The sequence below is a fragment of the Chaetodon auriga genome, chromosome 17 (genome assembly GCF_051107435.1).
Source record: "Chaetodon auriga isolate fChaAug3 chromosome 17, fChaAug3.hap1, whole genome shotgun sequence".
NCBI classification, from domain to species: Eukaryota; Metazoa; Chordata; class Actinopteri; order Chaetodontiformes; family Chaetodontidae; genus Chaetodon; species Chaetodon auriga.
Window position 1 is genome coordinate 16,126,422 of NC_135090.1, and position 22,239 is coordinate 16,148,660.

The 22,239-nt window shown below is 41.3% G+C and overlaps 2 protein-coding genes across 2 annotated transcripts; one reads left to right on the forward strand and one right to left on the reverse strand.

The window, feature by feature from the left end:
- Nucleotides 1-1,032: 1,032 nt before the first annotated feature.
- On the forward strand, nucleotides 1,033-3,826 carry LOC143335412 (protein C1orf43 homolog). The gene is made up of 7 exons (XM_076754822.1): nucleotides 1,033-1,408; nucleotides 1,503-1,604; nucleotides 1,723-1,831; nucleotides 1,934-1,987; nucleotides 2,173-2,339; nucleotides 2,439-2,497; nucleotides 3,080-3,826. The coding sequence occupies exons 1-7, from the start codon at nucleotides 1,349-1,351 to the stop codon at nucleotides 3,285-3,287; spliced, it is 759 nt and encodes a 252-aa protein (XP_076610937.1). The 5' UTR covers nucleotides 1,033-1,348; the 3' UTR covers nucleotides 3,288-3,826.
- Nucleotides 3,827-4,935: 1,109 nt separating this feature from the next.
- On the reverse strand, nucleotides 4,936-21,889 carry tuft1b (tuftelin 1b). The gene is made up of 13 exons (XM_076754821.1): nucleotides 21,704-21,889; nucleotides 20,898-20,948; nucleotides 10,126-10,203; nucleotides 9,937-10,035; nucleotides 9,739-9,813; nucleotides 9,483-9,548; nucleotides 9,063-9,152; nucleotides 8,084-8,194; nucleotides 6,192-6,415; nucleotides 5,875-5,980; nucleotides 5,543-5,626; nucleotides 5,189-5,283; nucleotides 4,936-5,067 (listed from the first exon to the last, which is right to left on the reverse strand). The coding sequence occupies exons 1-13, from the start codon at nucleotides 21,803-21,805 to the stop codon at nucleotides 4,995-4,997; spliced, it is 1,254 nt and encodes a 417-aa protein (XP_076610936.1). The 5' UTR covers nucleotides 21,806-21,889; the 3' UTR covers nucleotides 4,936-4,994.
- Between the last annotated feature and the right edge of the window lie 350 nt (nucleotides 21,890-22,239).

The following is a 22,239-nucleotide window of genomic DNA, read 5'->3' on the forward strand; positions in this document are numbered from 1 at the left end:
TGGACCCACAACATGTGACCACGCACTAATATACGGGAGATTAATATTATCAACGATGTTATGACATGTCAGTGATGGGCATGCACAACACAGATAATAAACTTTGGCAAACAGTGAGGGATGAGTTCTGTGACTGGCATCCGTTTTGTTCTTAATGGGCACCGTGAGCTGCATTTTATCTATGAAAGGTGCTGTATAAATCAAGTTTTTATTAAACGTATATAGTAAGAAACATATGTTTAATATTACAGAAAACAAGAGTGTTGGAGCCACGTATTTGCTGTACGAACTCACTGAAAAGATTCAAAAAGACTCATGTCTCACATATTACTCTAGTATAGATTTATAGGCAGAGGCAGATCAAGAAGTAAGAAAACTGATGAAAAAAATAATACAGTAGATAAAATAAAATGTACTAAAGAAAGCACAGTAATGACAATCAAAAGCTGCATACAGTATATTATATATAGTGCATTACAGTACATTTATACATGACTTTATACAATTGCACAAATAATTACTCAAATATGTAATTTTAAAGGGTCTGCTGATTTAAAAACAGAAATATCCATGCCGTATGTACTGCATAACATAAGTGTATAGGCCTTAGTATGAATAATAAATGTAATATACATCAAAATGTATTGAAGTGTATTGGGGTGTACATGCACTATACGATAATATACGATAATATGTAACACGTTTGAAATGAAATTATAATAATGTATATAGGACAAAGTGACGTTGTATTGATGTAATGCCAATTGAATATGAAAACTCATTGTGCAAAATTCTGCTTAATTTTTGTTCTTAATTTGATTTTGTATCCAATTTTGTACAAAAGTGAACATGCAAAATATACATTGTACAATATAAGCCAAACAGTAGTAGATTTTTGGGAGCTAATTTTGGGGCTAAACAAATAATAACGTTGTTATATTTTACAAGATGTTATTTCAAGACCCTATAGGCTGTTTGAACTGACTAGTCCGCCTTACACAGTTATTACGGTAATTTAGAGCGTCGCAAATCAGCTGTCACTGTCGCTGTCGTTTGCCACTGGCTAGCTCAAGCTAAACTGCGTACTTCGTGCACCATGTTGCTGAACATGAAGAGGAGCGTCAGTACGGTCCCTGCATATTTTTTTTTCTTTCTAGAAATCTAACCTCCTTTCAAATCTGATACGTTATAAACAAATTTTGGCTTATGCTAAAGTGGCCATTCTTCTCCAAATGGACAACGGACTGTTAGCTACCAAGCTAATGTTGCAACATAACGTTTAGATTCATTGCTAGCTAGCTAGCTAGTTGATCGACCTGTGGATAAACTGTATACACTGACAGATAACATGGCAGAGTCGCCGTTATCAGGGGTTAATGTTGTGCTGGTTATGGCCTATGGAAGCCTGGTAAGTAACGTTACAGTATCGGTTGCTAGTTAGCTAGTACGTGGCTATGTAATGATGCTTATTAACAACCTGTCACGTTTGATTTGTTTTGCAGGTGTTTGTGCTGCTTTTTATCTTCGTCAAAAGGCAAATCATGCGTTTCGCCATGAGATCCCGACGGGGACCTCATGCACCTATTGGCCACAATGCACCTAAGGTAAAGCGGATCCCTTCTCTGTCTTTTGTTAACGTCGTGTTGTTTGAATGGTTGAACATGCATCAGCTGCTGTCGGTGCCTGAGTTCATGTGTCCCTCCTTCTTGAATTAATTTGCAGGGTTTGAGGGAGGAGATTGACTCCAGGCTGTCCAAGGTCCAGGAGATCCGTTTCGAACCACGTCTCCTGTCAGAAGAAGACGACAGGCTGAAGCAAGGATCACAGATTAGTAAGTCACCTTCTCCGCTCCTGTTGTTGACACCTGAATCTTCTCTGAATCGTAAATTGGTCTTTTTGTACTATGTAACAACATTTTTTTGTTTTTTCAAAGGTTGCTACAACTACTTGTATAGAATGAAAGCTCTGGATGCCATCCGTGATTCAGGTGAGACATCAATTCGATGCTCAGACTCACTGATTATGCAGTTGTTTTTTATTCTTGTTCATTTTGTCATTACATACTTTGCTCAGTGAGTTTACCAAATCATGTGACTCAGTGTCCCCATGGAGAACATTGAAGTTTCATCTTTTTTAACCTACACTTCTTGTTCCTTCCTGTTTGTACATCAGGTATTCCTCTGCAGGAGATAAGCTGCAGTCCCAGTGCTTTTACTGGACGCAGCTTCAGGAACTGGCTGCTGGAGTTGCGCAATTCCCACTCTCTGATCAAGAGCAGCCGCAGCGCACTCATTGACCGCTTGCTTGAAGGCTATGACAGCGCTCGTCACGGGACTGGGGTGCATATGAGTGTTTTTGTGTATGACTTGTAGGTGACGAAAAGAGAGAATTCAATGAGTTTAACACGCAACTGATCTGACTTTAACGCTTTGTTTCAGGTGTTTGGAGAAGCTGAGTTTCTTGAATACCAGCAAGCTCTCAATGAACTAGCGGATGTGTAAGTGCTGTTCTACTGGTCCAGACTTGAAATGGTTAGCCTCATAACATTGCTGGAAAAGGTGTGACAGTCCGCATTGCTCACTCCGACAGTGCAAAGCGTAGTGTGTACTATGGTTTTAAGAAGTAAAGGTTAGGTATTAAAAAGCTGCCCAGATTTAAAATAATCCACAGAGCCAGTCGTATTTCCTCAGCACAGGCTGTGGAGCCCACATTGCTTTTTCCATTTCAAAAACCGATTTATTTTGTATCACAGCATCCGAGGAAGCGTTAGCTAACAGTGGCATAACACCTGATGATGTGTCATGATTGGCAATATTCAAATGTTTTTTATTTATGTGAATTCTGTAAAAAGAACTAGCTTTGTAAGAATTTGGCAGTATCGTTGCTTCTCAGCCCACTAGATGGCGTTCTGAGGCCCATCAGTTCTCATTACTACCACTGTGTTAACATTTCATTACCAATAACCATAAATATTATGACGTGTATATATGTGCTAATTTTATTCGTGTAATTCCATCCATCTTACACAGTAAACCTTTTTGCATAGTAATCCCCCTTTTCTCTGCCTCTCTTTCCTCAGTGTGAAGGCCTATTCCAGCACCACCAGCCTGGACCAGCATCACCAGTCTGCCGCCAAGGACCTGACAGGCTCTCCTGTCCGGAGCACTCCCTCCACCATCCAGGTCACCTACCTGCCCTCCACAGGCCAGCGCAGCAAGAGGCCCAAACACTTTCTGGAGCTCAAAAGTTTCAAAGACAACTACAACACACTGGAGAGCACCCTGTGAGAGACTGCTGCTATGGCCTGACAGTGTGCGTGTGTGTGGTTGAGTGAGCGTGTGTGCACAACACTGCAGTCTGCTGGGAAACAAAAAGCTGTAACATACTGTGACTTCAAAATAAGCTGTAAGATTCACCCACAAATTGAGTTTGGGAACACTTCTGACAGTAAATTCAGACAGGAGCATTTCCATACATTATATTTTTAAGTAATTTAAAGGGATTATGTGGAAAAAGATGTAACATCACAGCCTTTGTTCTTATTTTGGACCTAATGAGTGTGTTCAGAGGACAAATATGATTGTAGCCATTGTAGGTTTTCATGGTCAGTTTTGTAAAAATGGCAAATTTAATAGTAAATTACATGGATTTTATTTTTTCCTCAAAAGTCCAAATGTAAATATGAATAGATTTTGATTTACTGTGTTTGTACAGATGTAAGATATTTATATGAATGATAACTTATTTGACATTAATTTGTATTTTAAGTGCGGTTGTACACTTTTGTGGTTTCAGATAAAGGCATTACAACCCATTCATATGTATTCAGCGTGTTTAATTCTCCACTAGGTGGCAGCACAAGGTTATGGTGTAAAGATCAACAACGATGAAATTTAGGTTTGTACAACAAATAAGTCAGAAAAGCCAGGAATTACATTATATTTGACAAAGTCTACAGAAAAAAGGACACAGACTGAACTTCAGTGTATTTATCTACAATGTTCACAGTAAATAGTTTATAAAAATGTTGCAACAGAAAATATTTTACAGAGGAAAAAGTCCACACGAGCAATGCATACGTATGTAAATAAGTTTATCAATTATTATTAAATACGCAACATTTTAGCACAAACAGGATATATAATGAGGGTGCTGAGGCAGCGCTTGGCAGCGTAGATGAGAATTAAAATGATGCTATCAACTAGCTTCTATCTCTACAAGCAGCTTCTAACAGGTATTCTCCAGCGTAACTAAAATAAAGAGGGTCAAAATTCTAATATATGAAATAGCATTATCACTCATTATACTCGACGCACTCTCATGTCAGGAATATATTTCAACGTTGACATGGCCAACTGCATGCCTGCTATTGGCAATGAAGTGCAGAGCACTGAGGACCCTGAGCCCTGCTGCCGAGCACAGTGGCTGAGTAGGCTGCAGGATGAAGAAGAGCTGAAAACACTTAACGTTATTATTTATACATTTGTCTAAATGTATGTGTGGCAGACATTTACAATAACTGTTTTTAATCCTGACCCACCTGTTTTTACACTGACCTGTTCAAAAAGCTTATTTCAGATTCTGCATGGGAAAGAAGTGGAGGTGGGACACAACACAGGGAGCTTTACTGAACTCCTGCAGACAAAGAACTGCACAGATTTGTGTAGGTATCTCCGAAGTTCAGTAAAACTCTTTGCATTGCACACCTCCTTCCTTGTTTCCAATTTAGGATTCCTCCTACCAGTGGATCCTTGTTCCTTGTAACTTTCCTTTTTTAGGTTCTGTCTGAAACTGAGAAAGCCGGTAAAGGTTTGCAGAACAGCCTCAAAAGTAACTGAGGTGCTAACAAAAGACCATGTGCTTTGTCACCATGAGGTCTGTTAAGCCAGCCCTTTTTAAGTCACTGCAGACCTGTGTTTTATATACTGGTAGGTGGTTAAATATATATTTACACTGCATTTTACTTCTGGTCATTCCTTTGGTTGGCAGGTCATTCAGGACTTGATCTCAATGACTTTGATGAATGGGAGGGCCTTGTTGGTCGGTGTCGTCGGTGTGAGTGGTTTACTGTACAGAGGGGAAATAAAAAGGGAGAAATGAATGTTATAAGCTTTGTTTGGATTTTTGAGCATAGTATGAGTGACAGACAGACACCCTATCAGGAGGAAAGTGGGCAGCGATCGCTCACCTGTAAACAACCTCCGGCTTGTTCTCAGTGGGCGTCAGTGGCGGAGGGTCCTGGCCTGCCAGGAAGTACTCCATGTGGTCATGCATTTCTCTGTTCTGCAGACAGAAACGCGTGAAAGACTAAATTAAATTGTGTCCTTAGAGCAAAAGCACAGAAGCACGGAGCAGTCGTATGAAAGTTTTACATGCAGGGCAACTTTGTGTTTCGGCTATTTTGAAAACAGAAAGTACAACTAAACACACAAATAAGACAATATATAAAAATGTCCTAAAAAAAACCAAAACAGTTATAGCGATGATCAAGCCGTCAGTGGATTCATTCAGATTGTAAATGCGGTTCTATGAGACCCCTGACCTCAGCTTCCAGGAAGGCCACTTTCTCCTCCAGGTCCCGGATGACTCGATCTCGCTCTTGGATAACGGTCCGTGAGTTCTGCAGCTGCATTATTGACAAAACAAACACAAACAAATAACGTGAGAAGCTTTGGAGAAACACAGCTCCCTTTTCCAACAGGGACAGACGCAGCATCACTTATTCATGACAAATCAAGTTTTGTTTCCACTTGGCTCCACTCCCTCAAATCAATTCCGCTTTATGTGTCCGCCTCCTCCAAACCTCATTTCCTTATTAGCGTCTTCCCGTGCATTTGTGGGACAAATAGTCAACCTGCTTGTGTGCATTAATACCTGTTCGATCATGTGGCGGACTTTCCTCTGCTGACTCTTTAACATGTCGTCAAGATGATGAATCTTTTCTTTTAGGATGGCCACCTCCTTCTCCAGCTCTGCACACCTGAAACACACAATATACCAGAAAACCAATAGCAAATTGATGAAGTGTAAAGCCATACACTACACAGCTTGTTTTGTAAAAGAGGTCATATTTGTATGATTTGTACTTTACATCCTGGGAAGCAAGTTGTTAATCGATAATCAAACTAGCATATTCATATTACTCTGACCAGTGATTGGTCTTTGGCTCATCACTATGTTTCTCATCTCACCTCTGCTCCTTCTCTCCCCCTCCATCTTTGTCTGCTTGAAGCTGCTGCAGCTCTGACTCCCCGGCTGCCATCTTATCTTTGAGGATGCTGCTCTCCATCTCCATGCTTCCCAGCAGCCTCTGCAGCTCCTCCACCTGCTGAGCCCTCTCCTCCGACAGCTCCTCCGCCTTCTGCAGGCGCTCAGACTGCTCAGCCAGACGAACGGCGTACTCATTTGACTCGGCCTGTGAGGGAAGCCGCAGAGCAACAACTTAGTACGCAGTGATGGATGCACTATTAAAGGCTCTGAACACCCAAACAGGTGTTTTCAATTATTCTGCCTGATAAGAGCTCTTCTCAGTCCTAGCTGATTTCTTTAAACATGGTTCTCAAAAAAACAATCCTGCCACTGTTTTAAAAATATATCTCTGGCCATATGAAAACAAAAATACAGCTGAAGCAGTGTCAACAGCATGCCAGACCAACACGGAGCAATATAACCCTGACCTGAACCCTAAAACCATGTTGGCCAATGAGAAGCTTGAATAAAATGTATTTTTAGTAGGCTACTACAGGTCCAACCCCCAAATTACAAATCCTACTGTGGTGGGACTTGTAATATCACAGCAGGGTACTGTCCAAAGCCTGCATTCTGACGCCTCTGTTCCTCAATAAAAGTGGAAGAATAACTGTACATGTGTGTGAGAACATCTAAAAAGTTCTGTCAGCAAAGTTTGCACCAGCACAGCAAAAAAATCGCCTCATGTAAACAAAAGAGAGGGCACACTCCGTCGTCACATGCCAAAGACGCTGTCTACACTGCAAACGGAGTCTCTGAATATCTTCACCCTGGAAGGAGTTTTCCAAAAGCTCCATTTTCAGTGACCTAAAACTGTGTTTGTGTGATTAATGAAAGGCCAGATAAGAAAAAGCTACGTTTGAACAAACGTGTACATGTGGACTCGGCATCAGGTTGAAGATGTTTGGCGCTAAGTCCCGCCCTAATAGGTACAAGACAACCAATAGACAGATGAGGGACAAGTGCAATTTGAACACATCCACACTGTCCTGAGAACAGGTCTAAGTTTACTTGTTTTCTTATTTTAATAGTTTTGCCCATTTCTTTTCTATTGGTATAACATGTCACACTCTTAACTAGCTGCTCACATGTCAGAACAGATTTATCTCTTCAACAAAATCCAGCGGGAAAAGAGACACTGTTTTGAAATGAGATGACAGTTTAGTCAGATTATCTGAACCTCTTTAAGATGTGAGAGCCGCTGAGATGTTGGTATAATCCCTATTTGCAGAACAGCAAGTGCTGTAGTTAAAGTGAAACCAGGGACATCTGTAAACTGTAATGGATGTTTACTACAGATCGATTGGCTAATAGCGTCTCCATTCACCTTCAATTTCTCTTCTGACTACTTTCAGTTAGCCTGGAGGTTTGCTTGAAACCTCTCTGATTGTCTGACTTTATATCAACATTCAAAGGTTCACCTTTAACTTCCTCATTAGTATGTGAACTGTGTCTCAAATCTTTACTGCTGCTAACTGATGCTAACTCTAAGAGAGTGTTCAGTATGAAGTGGAAAAGTGACAGAAAACTAAAGTAAACTCAAAGCAGTCAGTGTGTGTAGTAAAACCTGTGATTTTGCAGTGTGCTGTTGATATACACTGTACACCCACAGTGCAATGCAAACAGAGGAGGGAGGGTGTCTGTGTGCTGTGTCCCTACATGACCTGACAGATGAATGCACTGTGGAGCAAAGACCCAAACGGCGGAGGATCATGTGACGAGGGATGAAGCTGACAGATAATGAGGGTGATTAAAGGAACAAGAGAGCAGCAGAGGAGTGAGTCACAGCTGCAGACAGGAAATTGTGTCGAGTTACTCGTCCCGTGAGACAGACCTGCAGTCCCTCCTTCTCCTCCTGGTGCCTCTTCTCCATCTCCTTCAGCTGCGCATACAGGCGCTTGGTCGCCTCCTTGAGCTTCACGCTCTCCTCCTGATTATCCCCGACCTGGAGAGTGCAGGCAGACACAACGTGACATGATCAATTAGGCTTAATCTGGCAAACTACTTGAACCTGAGGGCAAGACAGGAGCTAACAAACAGATGAGAGAGGCTGCCACATTAGAAAGGTTGCTTGGTCTAGCTGGAGGCAACAAAGGCTTTAGCTGGAGGTTGGTTGAACTGTGCGGAGTAATAAGTGTTCTGCCAGCAGTGCAGAGACACTAAGTGTTTTATCTCGGGGCTGTCTTTGGGTGGGCAAAATCGCTCCCCAGGCACACAGTGCACTTTGCATTACTGTATAATCTGACACCACTTAAAATGGAGGGCAGCGTAAACGGACCCAGGCTTACCTACACACCACACATACAGGTCACTGGGTATGGATAGCCACAGCACCGCCCTGCTCTGACACTACTTCCTTTGTAGATAACGGTGTTGTGTTACAGGAGATGTTATGATGTGCTGAGTCTAGAATAATGCATGGGAATACAATATTGTGTGTGTATGTGTGTGCATCAGTAGCCTAAGACTGTAAGTGAGCCCTGGCGCTGTGTGTGTGTGTGTGTGTGTGTGTGTATGTGTGGTAAGCTTTGTCATCAGCTCCAGAGAGCCTGGCACCATTTCTTTGGAGCAGCAGGCGGCTGGCTGGTGTGAGTGGGAAACAGCTGGAGGGCCACACATTTTCATCCCATTGTGAATGTTATGCCTGTCATTTAAATACAGATTTGAATGCATTCAAAGTAGTTTCGGCTGAAACTGACTTCTGCCATTTCCCAGGGTTCATTCATATTAAACCGATGAATAATCACATCACAGAAGCCACAGCAAACACTCTTCTGAAGACTTTAAAGAAGGACGAGTTGTGATTAGCTTACAAGAATGTCTGACTCAATGAGAACAGTGTTGCCATTGGTGAGGGCTGCTTGGTTGCTGGGCACGTTGACTCTGAAGCCATTGACAGGATACTGAAGGAGAGAGCAGCGGTTGGTTAGTTAGTGCAGTATTTCTCTTTTTACCCCTAAAACGATCAAATACATAACCTGAGAGAGATGACTTAATTAATTAATCCATCAAGAATTTTTTACATGAATGAAATAATTGTTCTATAAATTGTAAAAAGCACTGATTCGCTAAAGCCCAAAGCGACTTCTTCCAGTTGCTTGTTTTGTCCACAATCATACGATTTTCAATTTATACTCACAAGAGAGAAGCAGCAAATCATTTCCTGTCGTAACCACACCATTATTTGTCTCATCCCTTCAGCGAGACAATCTGGATTTTTCGAGGGTGTGTACCTTGTTGTTGTTACTGTTCTGCCTGGCTGCCATCTGCTCCCTCAGAGTCTTCAGACAGTACCGCACCTATGAACAAAAAACACATGATGCATTACAAAAAAAAACACGACACCTAAACTACTTCACCTTATTCAACTAAGCCACTTAACATCATCCTAAAAGTAACACAAAAGTCCTTATGCTCTCCACTAGCGGCTGAACGCTGACTCATCGTCTGAACGCGTGTGTTGCTCAGCTCCGTCTGTCACACACTGACCTCCTGAATCTGCGACACCTCGTCCGTCAGCATCCTGACACTCTCCCCTGTCTGTGCGCGGCCTTCAAGGAACACCTGGCCAGTTAGATAACACAGGCGAGCTCAAAAATTGTTCAGACAAGCACGGAGGGGGGACTAGCTTGTACATGCACGCAGCTACACAAACGAACAAAAGTACACCAAATCAAGCTTGAGTACCTTAATGACTTCAACTTTTTCTTCTGTGGGAGTGATGAGTTCAAGCGTTTCTTCCTGCTCTTCTGGTTTCTGTGGCAGCACTACTGCTATACTGCTCTCCTACATTCAACAGAAAAACAACGTCCCATCCATTCTTTGTTTCATTCAGTAAACGAAATGACAAAACAGATTTCCTCTTTGATTTGGTACCTTGTTGCTGTGGAGCTCTGAGGAGCAGCCTGACCGGTCCTGATCTTGTAGAGTGAGTCTAAGCTGTCTGCATCGGTCCTGAAATGAAAGATGAGAGCGTAAGAGGAACTAGATGACTATAAGGGAGCAGGGTGGATTATGAGAAAAAACAACCAATGAAGACAAAGGAGAGGGGCTCAAAATGAAAGTCATTAGTGAGAAAGAGGGTGGAGCAAGGAGAGAAAGGGGGACTCTTAGCCATAAAACTTCCCCACACTGACGTCCTTCTGTGGATGCCACACAGTTAGACAGTAAAGCCTAGCAACCGACGCCGAGGAGACATTTCCATTGCATCCTCGGGGCAAAGTGGAGGAAATGAAAGCAGTCCAGTCCAGCAGGGGCCAAAAATACCAACACTCAAAATATCCGTGACTGCTGAGTCACTCTCAACTCAACTTTGTTGCCTGAGCAACAAAAACAGACCATGTGAGAACTGTCGAGCCCCTTTTAGGATTCAGTATTTACAGAACATAGTTGGGAAAACATGGGAAAAAACTGATGATCAATTCACTTTTGAGCCACAGGATTGGGTATTTATTCTATTCAATCTATTCAAATGATGTGTACTCTACTCTTTTCTGTAGGTATATGTACTCTATTTCATCTCATGCTATGCTATTCTGTATTTATGCATGTTCTATTCTATCTTATGCTATGCTAATCTGTAGGCAAACACATTCTATTCTATCCTGTTTTATTCTATGCTATTCTGTAGTCACGTGCCTTCTAGTCCATTGGTACGTGTGTTTACAGTATTGTAGGTAGAGTATGTGCATTCTACTGATGCTGTTTGTTGCTTCGAGTTTTTTTCCAGTAGACTTTGATGCTGTTTCCTATCCTTATCATTAATACTGGAGATTATTTCCTCCACATCCGCTGTGATGACTCATTCGTGGCCTCATTGGCGTCATCTTGTATAGTTGGTCTTGAACTGAGCCCTTTGCCTGCGTTCCTGACCTCTTTATAGCTTCTTTATTTGTTGATCATAATGAGATTTTTGGTCTCCAGTATTACTGTATTGATTATATTCACATCATAGTCCAGACCTCTTCATTTGTTTCATGATATAGAAATTTATAGTAGAGCGTTTCATTCCTAAATCATAAGACAAACTTCTGTTTTCTTTTTTTATAAGACAGTACAGTACAGATTGGAAAGGGGGGAGACAGAGAGGGGACATGCAGCAAAGGTAAGGAAACATCATTAGGACATGGGGCCACACTCTGCCAGGTACCAGGTGAGCTACCTGGTGAGCGCCTTCTCCCAGATATTCTCTAACATAAAGTACAACCTTTCCCAAAAGCAAACACATGCTTGCTTTGACTACATAATCCCCCTTGGTAACACCCATTTAAGCAAGCGGAGCAATGGCTCCATGCAAGTCATGTTGCTTTTTCTCTTCATGTGCAAAGAAAACCAAGGTGAGTTATGTAACATGGCCGATTTTTATCTTATCGCCAAACTGAATTATGCTTAATCCTCGAAGTCTCTATGTGGAGTTACGTGCATGAGAATTCGTTCATGCTCACATGCATGCCTGTGTTTGTACAACATGGAGCACACTGTAGCTGTGGCACGCACTGTGTCTCTACCCGGCAGTGCACAAGGTAATAACTGGATTGATATTATCAGTCATTATTAGGGACGGATGCCTATAAAAACTCTTGAGCTTTTTCTCCTTTGTGGTGCTGCTGTGGGTGTGATCATCAGTGGCCTTTATTAAACTTTGTGTGGGTGTCAGCTACAGAGCAAATGAGATAGCAATTAGACCAAAAGCCAAGGTGCTCAAATGGCACATAATTTAAAAGCCAAAAGGCAAAAAGAAGCATGAACAAAATGTCCTGTACAAGTCTGGACTGTAATTACCTTAGCTTCTGTGTTGACTTTGATGGGAACAGGAGGGAATCACCTGAACTACTATCATGATAACCTATTAAAAAGGCAGAGTCATAACCTTCACTGGGTTAGTTCAAGCTGGTGTTGAATGCTGTACTTTGCTCTCTCCCCTGTTTCCTGTGTGCCTCTTCACTATCACCGCCCAACAACATAAAAAGCCTTCCAAGTAAATATGATGTTACGTGTTGATTTGTTTTTCCTCTGTAGAATAAAGCTGTGGTGCAATAAGGTGCTTACTGCAAATGCTCATTGGTGTCACACTACTGGAAGCTGAAGCTTCACTCATAAAAATGAGTTTTCCATGAGCGGCTTTTTATTTGCAGTCAGTGAGGTATTTTTACAAGTTTCACGCGCAGGTGATACTCTTTCATGGTACATAAAATACAAAAGAAACAGATGCTGCTCCCCTGTCTTAAAGCACACTATCGGACGCCACAAATGTTCTTTTTAATTTCACCTGCGTACCATCTTACATTCACTTTTGAAGTACTTGCTCCGTAACATCACGTTTTAATGTCACACTGTTTTTGGTTGATGTCACTGCAGAAGCATTTTGTCATACTGTACACTAAATAAAGTCACTTTACACACCTTAATTACTCCCTGTGACAAAGATGCCTGTGGTTACAGTGCAGGAATGATAAAGAGGCACTGGCACGTACTTGGCATACCACAGTGTGTTGTCAGATTTAAGTATGAACACGACGCTGCAATAAGAGCTCCAGCTTCATGATTTAGTAACACCACACATATGTCTGTGACCTGTAGCTTTTTCCTTAGAAGTACTTTCAATCAAGAAAATTATTCATCAAAACACAATCATAAACACAAGATAGACTATGGGAATGTATCCTGGCCAGAATAATACATTTTGCAATTGTTCCTCACAGATTTTGTTTTACACACGAGGACCATCAGATAACAAACTTCATTAATTCAGCCACACCTTTTTCCAAGAGAAAAGCCTTTCTCTGTATCGGACTTCCAAGTAACACCGTGGCACGCACTTATCTGGACACACATTAAGTGCCACATGAGGCACAAGGCATCCATTAGGCAGTGTGGCAGTCTGATTGTTACAGCTCTGTGTGACAACCTCACACTACAGCAACAACAGAGGCCCAGAATATATATCTGCAGTCTGTTGCACTTATGAAGATGTTAGGCAATTAACAGTCGTGTGACGCCTGGTGCCTGCAGATGACAGATGAATCGCAAAACGTCCAGAATGGTAACGACACTGTATTTCATCATCGCCTTTCTGTAGACGCAAAAAACGCATGACTTCCAAAATGCTTTGTTACTACATAGGTGGGAACAGTTTATGGTTTTAGAGAGTGTGTGTGTGTGTGAACATGTCTACCATGTCGGCATGTCGACACACATACAGTACAGTAATGTATGGCTGAAGATCAAAGACGGGGAACCCAGCATGTCACATGTGGGTTACACATTTGGTTACTTATGTAAGCAACCAGTTCTCTGCTCTGCAAGTCAAACACAGGCTAAATGGTGTAGCTGGAAAGACAGTCCTTTGTGTGTAATTGCTGCGCCTGAAAACCATCAGAGCCGAGGCAGTGACAGGTAGGTCAACATTTGACTCTGTGATTTGAGGGAGCAGCAGCTCGAGGGCTTCTCTCAAGAAGAGAACCACAGAGGATCGTGGGACAGACACACCCTGGGAGGCGCTTACTATGGAAACTCTGCACGCTATGCTTCTGTGTTTCTTTGGAAGCCTTTTCATGTTTACATGTTAAGCGTGTGGCTATACTAATCAACCAAATAACCACAACTGCAGAACAGGTTACAGATAACAATCTAATATGCAAATAAATAACAGAGAAGTATTATGCAAATTAATCCTGAGCGGTGCCCAAACTTATGCCAAGTTCAAGCTTTTTCATGTGCTGTAGTGAACGGCTGTGAGGAGTTTTGTCCTTTCCTGGAAACAATCCTGTGTTTCGTGTGTAAGCACAAATTAAATACATATGGGAAACTGCTGACTACAATGTTGCCCTTACAAAAAAACAAAACAACTCTGAACTCTGTGTAAAACATGAATAAAAAAAGAATGTGATAACTTGCTAATCCTTTTCGACAGATGCTCAATTGAAAACAGTACAATCTATTTCATGTTTCACTTCAGTTTCACATGATTGGATAAAGGAGATGACTGCATGGGTTCAGGAACACTTTGTAAAACTGTTGTAAATGACTGCATTCTGTTTTTATTTACATTTTACACACAGTCCCAACTTTTTAGGAACTTGTAGGATCATGTGGTGGTGGTGCAGACACTGAAAGCTCAACACCAATCTCTGCTTAACAATAAGAGTCCTGGACTGACCACACTGCAGTCGGCACAGAGGTCAACTGCACGGCATCATCAAACAGCATCAAAACAGTCCCAAAAAATGATTATGGATGAAATAGAGGTCGATTTGAAACCGCTCCTACAAAAAGTGATTATTAGCTGTCATTACAGGCCAATGGTCTGTACATGTGATAATGTTCCAAGGTGAAATTAACACTGACTCACCACATACCTTTGCAGTCCTGGCCTGTCCAATTACCATCTGAACAATTGTTAGCTGTTATTATGTCCTGATGTAACAACTCTTACATTCATGTATTGACAAGAAAAACACAACAGACTTGAGTAAGAAAATGTGGTGAATGACGAATATGAGTACATGAGGGTGTTATTCTAAGTAAACAGGTTATACCGCTGTATCACCTCAACTTAATACCGTATTTGCTCTCTGCTGGACAAACGTGCAAACTCACGCTTTTATCTGCTCCTTGCATTCACAGTGCAATAACTATCTGCCTCCACTGTTGAGGCGAACAGAGGCTCCACTGGGCTCGTCCATGCGGCTAAGGGAGCACTTAATTTCCATTTCTGCCATTTACCATCTATGAGGAGTAACCTAAAATACCAGTTAGAAACAGAAAATTAAGTCTGCAAGGTTACATGGTATCCATATCACTTATATAATATGTGTGTCATGTTTACGTATAAACTCATTTCCTAATACAATCAATCTCCGGGTTGGATAGATCTACAAAAAATGGCTTCAGAATTAATAACAGTAATTGAGGTCTTCAGCCGTTGCTCCATTACAGTTGATTGAGTCTCCCTCTGAGGTATGAATCTACGTTAATCAGATTCTCAAGAGCTTGATCAAATCACAAGACAAAATTATAGTTAAATACTGCACGTCATGAACAACACTGTGCAGAGAAACTACTCGCATTTGTTTACATGTGGGCACTGCAATAAGGTAATTAGTACACAATGATTCATGAAAAAACTGCATTTTATCAAAACAGTAAACCAATTTTGATGAGTCAATAGTATCTCAACATTCGTCCAAATGTGTCCAAATTGGTGTCTCCAAAGTAACATTAAATAGATTTTTATTTTGATGTAGAGGCGCAAATGAAGGTTTAAAAAAAAAAAGGAGGGGTTAAACATTCTGGTAAATAATACCACAGAGGACACCTATTCAGTATCTTTCACAGCTCAGCTCTTCAGCTGCAGCAGCGAGCCCTGAGGGAGGGTCTGCTTTCCGTCTCCTCTGTCCTGCTTTTGCCATATCAGATAATGGGGCAGGAGGACAAAGCAGTCTTACTCTCCTGTATCTCCTATCTGCTGGTCCTGAGGTGAGAGTGCCATTATGGAATTCAAAGTGCAGCAGAGTACAAATCAATAAGTTGAAGAGTAAAGTAAGGCTGCAAGTAACTGATCGTTTTCTTGATCGACTGATTAATGGTTTCATATATAAAATAACAGAAAGGGTCAAACAGCTGTCCAAAATCTAGAGATGTTCCGTTTATCACCACATAAGACAGACAAGCATCCAATCATCATGATTGACAGGCTGGAACTAGGTAATTTTTGTATTTTGATTGAGAAATGACTTCAGTGATGAATCCAAATAGTCAAAATCATTTTCTGCTGATTGACGATTCAATTATTCAGCAAGTTGCTTCAGCTCTAAAGTACAGGGATTTAAAACTGAGCTGATGAGAGAGAGTAGAGTGCATAAGAATCATGTCGTTTAGAGTAAAGACTTGAATAGTGAAAGCACAGGAGATAATATCTGATTATCTCTGACGGTCAGGCACTCAGAGAAACCAACAACACTGCTTATCAGATTGTCTGTCCAGCATGACTCATGTTTACTGATTTGGAGGCAACATCACTGCTTCAGCTCAGTGTCCAGGCTACAAGAGCATCCACATACAGTCAGTGACCTCCCACAATCAATACAGAACCATCCAATCCCAGCCATCGAGCTACAAACTCCTCCATGACGGTTGTTTGCAGATTCAAAGATGATCTCAGTGCTGTACTCAGCTGTACAGACTGACCAATACTGAAGAACAATGAACAGGATCAACCAGAAATAGCTATAAATCTACGTACGTGCGATAGAGAAATGAAAATATTTGTGTATGTCCAAAGATAGTTGATGACTATTCGCCCCAACACCAGAACCTAAATTCCAATTCCAAGTGTCAACGGAGCTCACAGCAAAGTGTGAACCCCATTTGTCTGAGTGCAGTCAAAGCAAAGTGCTTTACTGCCAAGCAACACGGCTCAACATGCTACGAATGATAAGAAAAGCCATAAAACACTTAAAACAAGATTGTAACCTGTCGCTATCAGCAGAGCTGCTCCAATCCATCACGTCACACATTAATTATTAAGCCCGATTTCCAAAAATCTGGGACGCCGTGTAAAACAGAACTAAAACAGAATGCGATCATTTACTAATTGCTGAAAATCAAACCAGTTCAAAGGCTCAGTCGTTCACAGGCGAGGATGGAGCGACGTTCACCCTTGAACACAATTGGTTCACAAATCATCCCATTCTGTTTTCATTTGTCTTTCACACAGCGTCCCAACTTTTTGGGGAATCAGGCTGCATGAACTCTTCCCCTCTGATTAATGCCAGCAGCGTGTGTCACCAACACAACATAAAAACTGAATCACCTTTCTCAAAGCACAAGAAGAAACTGGCAAATGGGAGGAACTCGAAAAAGTTTTAAAGTTGCCTTTTATCTGACATTCGGGTGGTCTGTGACAAATAAAGAATAATGAAGAAGTCACATCCATTCAGACTGAACAAAATGATGTTTGTCTTCAGTTTCTGAGAACGGGAGAATAACTTCAGATCACTATGAAGACATACCCAAATGAATCACACAAGCAAACACTTCACTGAAATTCATAAAGCAGACAAAACTACCGCCACAAGTACCATCAAGCACGTCACACTGAAGGAACCCAAATGCAAACCCTTCACGTTATCTCACGTAGGATCAGGCTGATATCTACCTGGGCAGACGAAGCAGTCCGGGACTCTTCCAGATGATGTTCAGGCAGCGGTGATCCAGACTGTCTGCGTCTGTGTGACTAAGTGCGTGGGAAGCCGCGACTGTCTTGCCTTACATGGCTGGGTGAGGCTTCCACCAGCTGCCCAACCCTTTTTCCGCCAGACCGTTCTCCATTCAGTGAGCTACAGTGCCAGTACAAGGACGCACACAGTTACTAGCCTCCCCTGCAGGACTGAAATGCCAAATACACAATGGAAAGTACTGTATGGAACATTTCTCTGATTAGATTATACGCAGTCCTGCACAAAGAGGGTCGTGGACAGTGAATCTAAACATTTTGAAAGCCACATATTATCTTTATAGTTTGATAATCAGACTGAATTCCCATTTTGTTGTTCAGATTTTGTCACAAAAGGTCTGGAATTAGGCTATCACCTCCACCAAACAGTCATTCAGGGTAAATGCGTGACTAGGTTAAACCTCAACACTCAACTGTATGCAAATATACATGAACACACAACTTATGTGGAACAATAAGTGACCGACAGATAAAACTGAGCAGTGACTATGGCTTCACTTATCCGCCACGTGGTGACAGCGGTAGGTAGCAGCACCCTGGGGAATGTGTGGTCCGAGTTATATAACAGAGATTAATGAAGCGTCTTTATATAACTGTTGCTGGCACAGTGAGTGTGCGCAGTATAAACAAAAGTGTGCCAACAAGTCAAATGCCACAGTCCAAATATGTCTGCGTGCCAATGCGCCTCCAACTGTCTGAAACCTCACAAGTTAAACTTCCATTTCTGAAATGATCTTATATCTACATGTTTTTCAGTACAATTTAAAGTGTAGTACAGGGCTGCAACAAACAATTATTTTCATTACCATATCCAAACAGGTGTTTTTGGAGGATTGAACCACTTTCCCAGTCTTCTGCTGCTTCTCTCCCAATTTGTTTGAAACATGTTGCTGCATCAAATTCAGAATAAGCAGATATTTACAAAAAAATCAGTGAAGCTGATGAAGTCAGTCATTAAATTCGTACTGTTTTCAACTGAGTATATGTCAAAAAGGATTACCAGGTTATCACATTCTGATTTATGTTTCACACAGTGTGGTTAAGTCTAAATGTATGACATCACGTCTCTCACACACTATACCTCCCAGTTTTGTGTTTTGCGTGCTTCTTTATCTTTTACACAAAGAGTGAACATTGTGTAAAAGAGAGTTTGTGCAGCTGTGTGCTAAACACATACTTGTATATATTTACAGTTGCTTGTCCTTTTGTGGCTATGTGAGCAGTGCAAACATGCCATTTAACAACATCAGTGTCACACACACAAAAGCCTTAGGGTGAATCTGTCATATGTACCTGACAAAAAAACCTACACAACAAGGTAAGCTATTTTAATAATAGCCTAGTCTGAACCATTCTTTCTTTTGCCAGCATGTTCTCACTCCATGACAGAACACACATTGACCTAGATGTCATTTGTCAAGAAAAAAACAACTTAACTCTTAATGTGCTTAGGTGGGATAAAACAGGTTTCCTCTGGGAAACAGTGGTTTGCAGAACAGGACGCAAAAGAGGTCAAGGCTCATGTTTACAGTGAGATTACAGGATTCCACAAAACACCCACCACAGAATCATTTGTTAAAGGAACCCGTGGATTCACAGAATCAACATGATCAAGTCAAGTCACTTTGTATAATTTGTACAGAGCTGTTATTCATTGCTACAATGATTAAAAGAAATATCTTGTCCAAACTGTAAAGAGAAGAAAAGGTCTGAAAACCCCCCTCTAATCATTTATTCTTCTTTCCTTTACCACAGTTAGAGCCCATCAAAGCTGGCAGCTGCCACAAATTCATTTGAAATGGGTGTAATAGCCCAGGCTTGACTATGTATGACTCCTCTTCCTGCCAAATATCTGTATAAACAAATGATCTGTTCATTCATGCCACCATCCTGGCGCACAGGTATCATTACGACAGGACATAACACTTATGAACTCAACGGTTTAGGCTTAGGAATTACTTTCACCATGATAAAAAAAAAAGGTTATGTAATATTCAACCTTTCATCTGATAAATCCTGATTCAAAGCCAGTACAGGGAAGTGCGTAATGACAACGCTGTGCAACAAAGCAGACCACATGTTAGAGTTTGATATATAGTGCCCAAATATGGGGCAGGAAACAAAACCATTATTTGACTGCCAATGGAAAGAAGACGCATTTACTTAACTACTCAACCAATAAGTGCTTTCTTAATGAGTTGTTTTGAGTACTTTCTTGTTTTCTCCATCCCAAAATGTCAGGTCAGTCGTTCTTCTCAACCGATCCTTTACAAAGGATTAACTTAAGAAAATTCTAGACCGGCACACAATGCTGCAATTATTTTTTAAGCAATAAAAACATGGCTGGAGGGCACGGTAACTTCACTCACTTCTGATGACCTCTGAGGCAGAGCGTTCAGCCTCCACTTGTTTCAACATATCAATTCATTGTTTTAACAAGTTGCAGTGAAGAGCAACCGCTGCAGTGTGCTGCCTTTTCCTCTCTGTGAGGAGGACACGATCAGCAGTGTGATCGGATGTGAGCTCCACATTGTCTCTCTGGTGGCTCAAAGACGGTTAAAGTTCCAGTGAAAGTGTCGTGTACACAGTGACACACATAGTCTGTGGGGAAAGCTAATGATAAGCACAGAGTCAGTGTAATCCTTTGTGATGTTACTGTACAAATGAATAAGGGTTATTGAATTCAGGGACCATTAGGCAGTACTTTGATGTTTTTCAGAGGATAAGGGACGTCAAGTAATTCACTTTGCTTCTTAAATTGCGGTCATTTGATTTTGAATTCAGCCATGTTTTCAGATATTAGGACTTTTATATTTAATATTAGGAAATAATGTCAGTGTACAACTAATCAGACTCACATCCAGCACATGGCTCCCAGCAGCCACACACACACACACACACACACACACACACACACACACACACACTTGAGTTAATGCTAAATCACACAATGTGCCACATGAAAGTATCTGCATTCACATGTAACACTAAACTCTTACAGAAGAAAGAAGAGAAGAAGAATATATGGTGCCTCAAACCAAGAAAAATCCACAAGTTTGGACACATTTTGAGGTTCGATGAAAAAAAATCTCATTTTAAATGTCTCATGTAAGTTATCAATTAAGTTAAAAAAAAAAAAAAAAAAAAAAAAAAAGTGCCCCAAGTGGGCTTCAACAGTCCAAACACTCTGCTAACATTAAGCTAGCTAACATCATCTCTCATAGCTGTGGAGACACTTTTAACTACTTTAACTACGTCCACTTGTGTCACAGGACAGACAAAGAGAGATTAAAATCACTATAATGGTATTATTGAGTACTACGAACACGTTTAAGTTATGTTTTCCCTGTCAGGGAGTGAACTTGTGTCCCTCTGGGTGAAAACATTTAAGCTAGTTTCACTCATCACTCACGTTAGCCTCGCTGTCTCCATTGCTCTCCGTCCGCTCCACGCCGCCGCTCATCTTCTCAGTGGAAAGTTGGGAAAGTGAAGCCAAGACATGAAAACAAACAAGAAATTAAAGTGTTTAAAACATCACATCGCCTCCTCCACAAACACGCCCGCAGTGGAGAGACACCTGGAGCGCGTCCCGCTCCCTCCGTCTGTCCGCCCAGGTAGTGAAGTCAAAGCCTGCGGGTCTCCGACAAGCCTGCGCCTCATTCAGGTGGAATGTACTGAATCATAAATCAGGACGAAGCAGGCAAGTCATTGTGGACATTTTTCATTATCTGAATGTATAGTAAGTGTTTTTACTTGAAACGTGTTTGTGTGTTTTCCTTTCATTCTTAATTTTGTTGTCTTTTATCATTTCCATGTCTTGTATCTGCTCTGATATACAGACTTACATGTTCTGAATCTCACTGTTAAGTATACAAATGAATATGTACAGTATGCATGCATATTAATAAGTATGCATTTCATCTATTATGTCGCTTAAATCTGGAATATTAGGAAATTCACAATGGATTTTGTAGCCAGCTATTCTAGTTTTTCATACTTGGTTAGACTGGTTATTTATGGCTGTCTGGAATAAAAAATGTTTCATGTTACCATACATCACAAGTGGCTGTGATAGACGGCATGCTATAAATGAAGGGCAGAGAGTGAGATGGATTAATCCAAATAAAGAATTCATATTCATCCTGGGGACCTATAGGGAGGATAGTGACTTAATGATGGACTCAGGAACACATATGGCTGAAATAAAGCATGTCTGACCTCAGGCAGGTTGATGGCACCTCCATCCGGCAGACTTTTGCTGCTGAACCGCAGCATTTTGTCCTCAGTCACCTGCCTGATCTTTTTCCAGATTGATCCCATACGTTGTCTCTCTTCATCTGTGTCGTTTCAGCAGATTTCGTTCAGCTTCTTCCCCAAATTTCGAGCAATCTCTCCGTCAGGAACAGTGCAGCACCAGGAACCTGCAGTAACTGTGATCTGCCTCCCGTGCACTGCAGCTAATTCTGTGTCAAACCTGCAAATAGGATATAGTCCTGTTTGATAACAGTCCAGTCACATGTCAGGTGGCTCTGTTGCCACTTACACTTACCTGGTGCTTATTTCCCTGCAAGGCCTGTTGCTGAACTCGTTTACCTTTGGTGGCATATGGCTTGAAACTTTTTGTGACATGTGTGTGAGACACATCAGCCCAGAGAAACTGTCCTACTTTCAGCATTCAACAATGCTGCTGTGACAGCGTGAGAACGTTGTGATCTTTGTTGAATAATGGATCAAACCAGTAAGAAATAAATAGT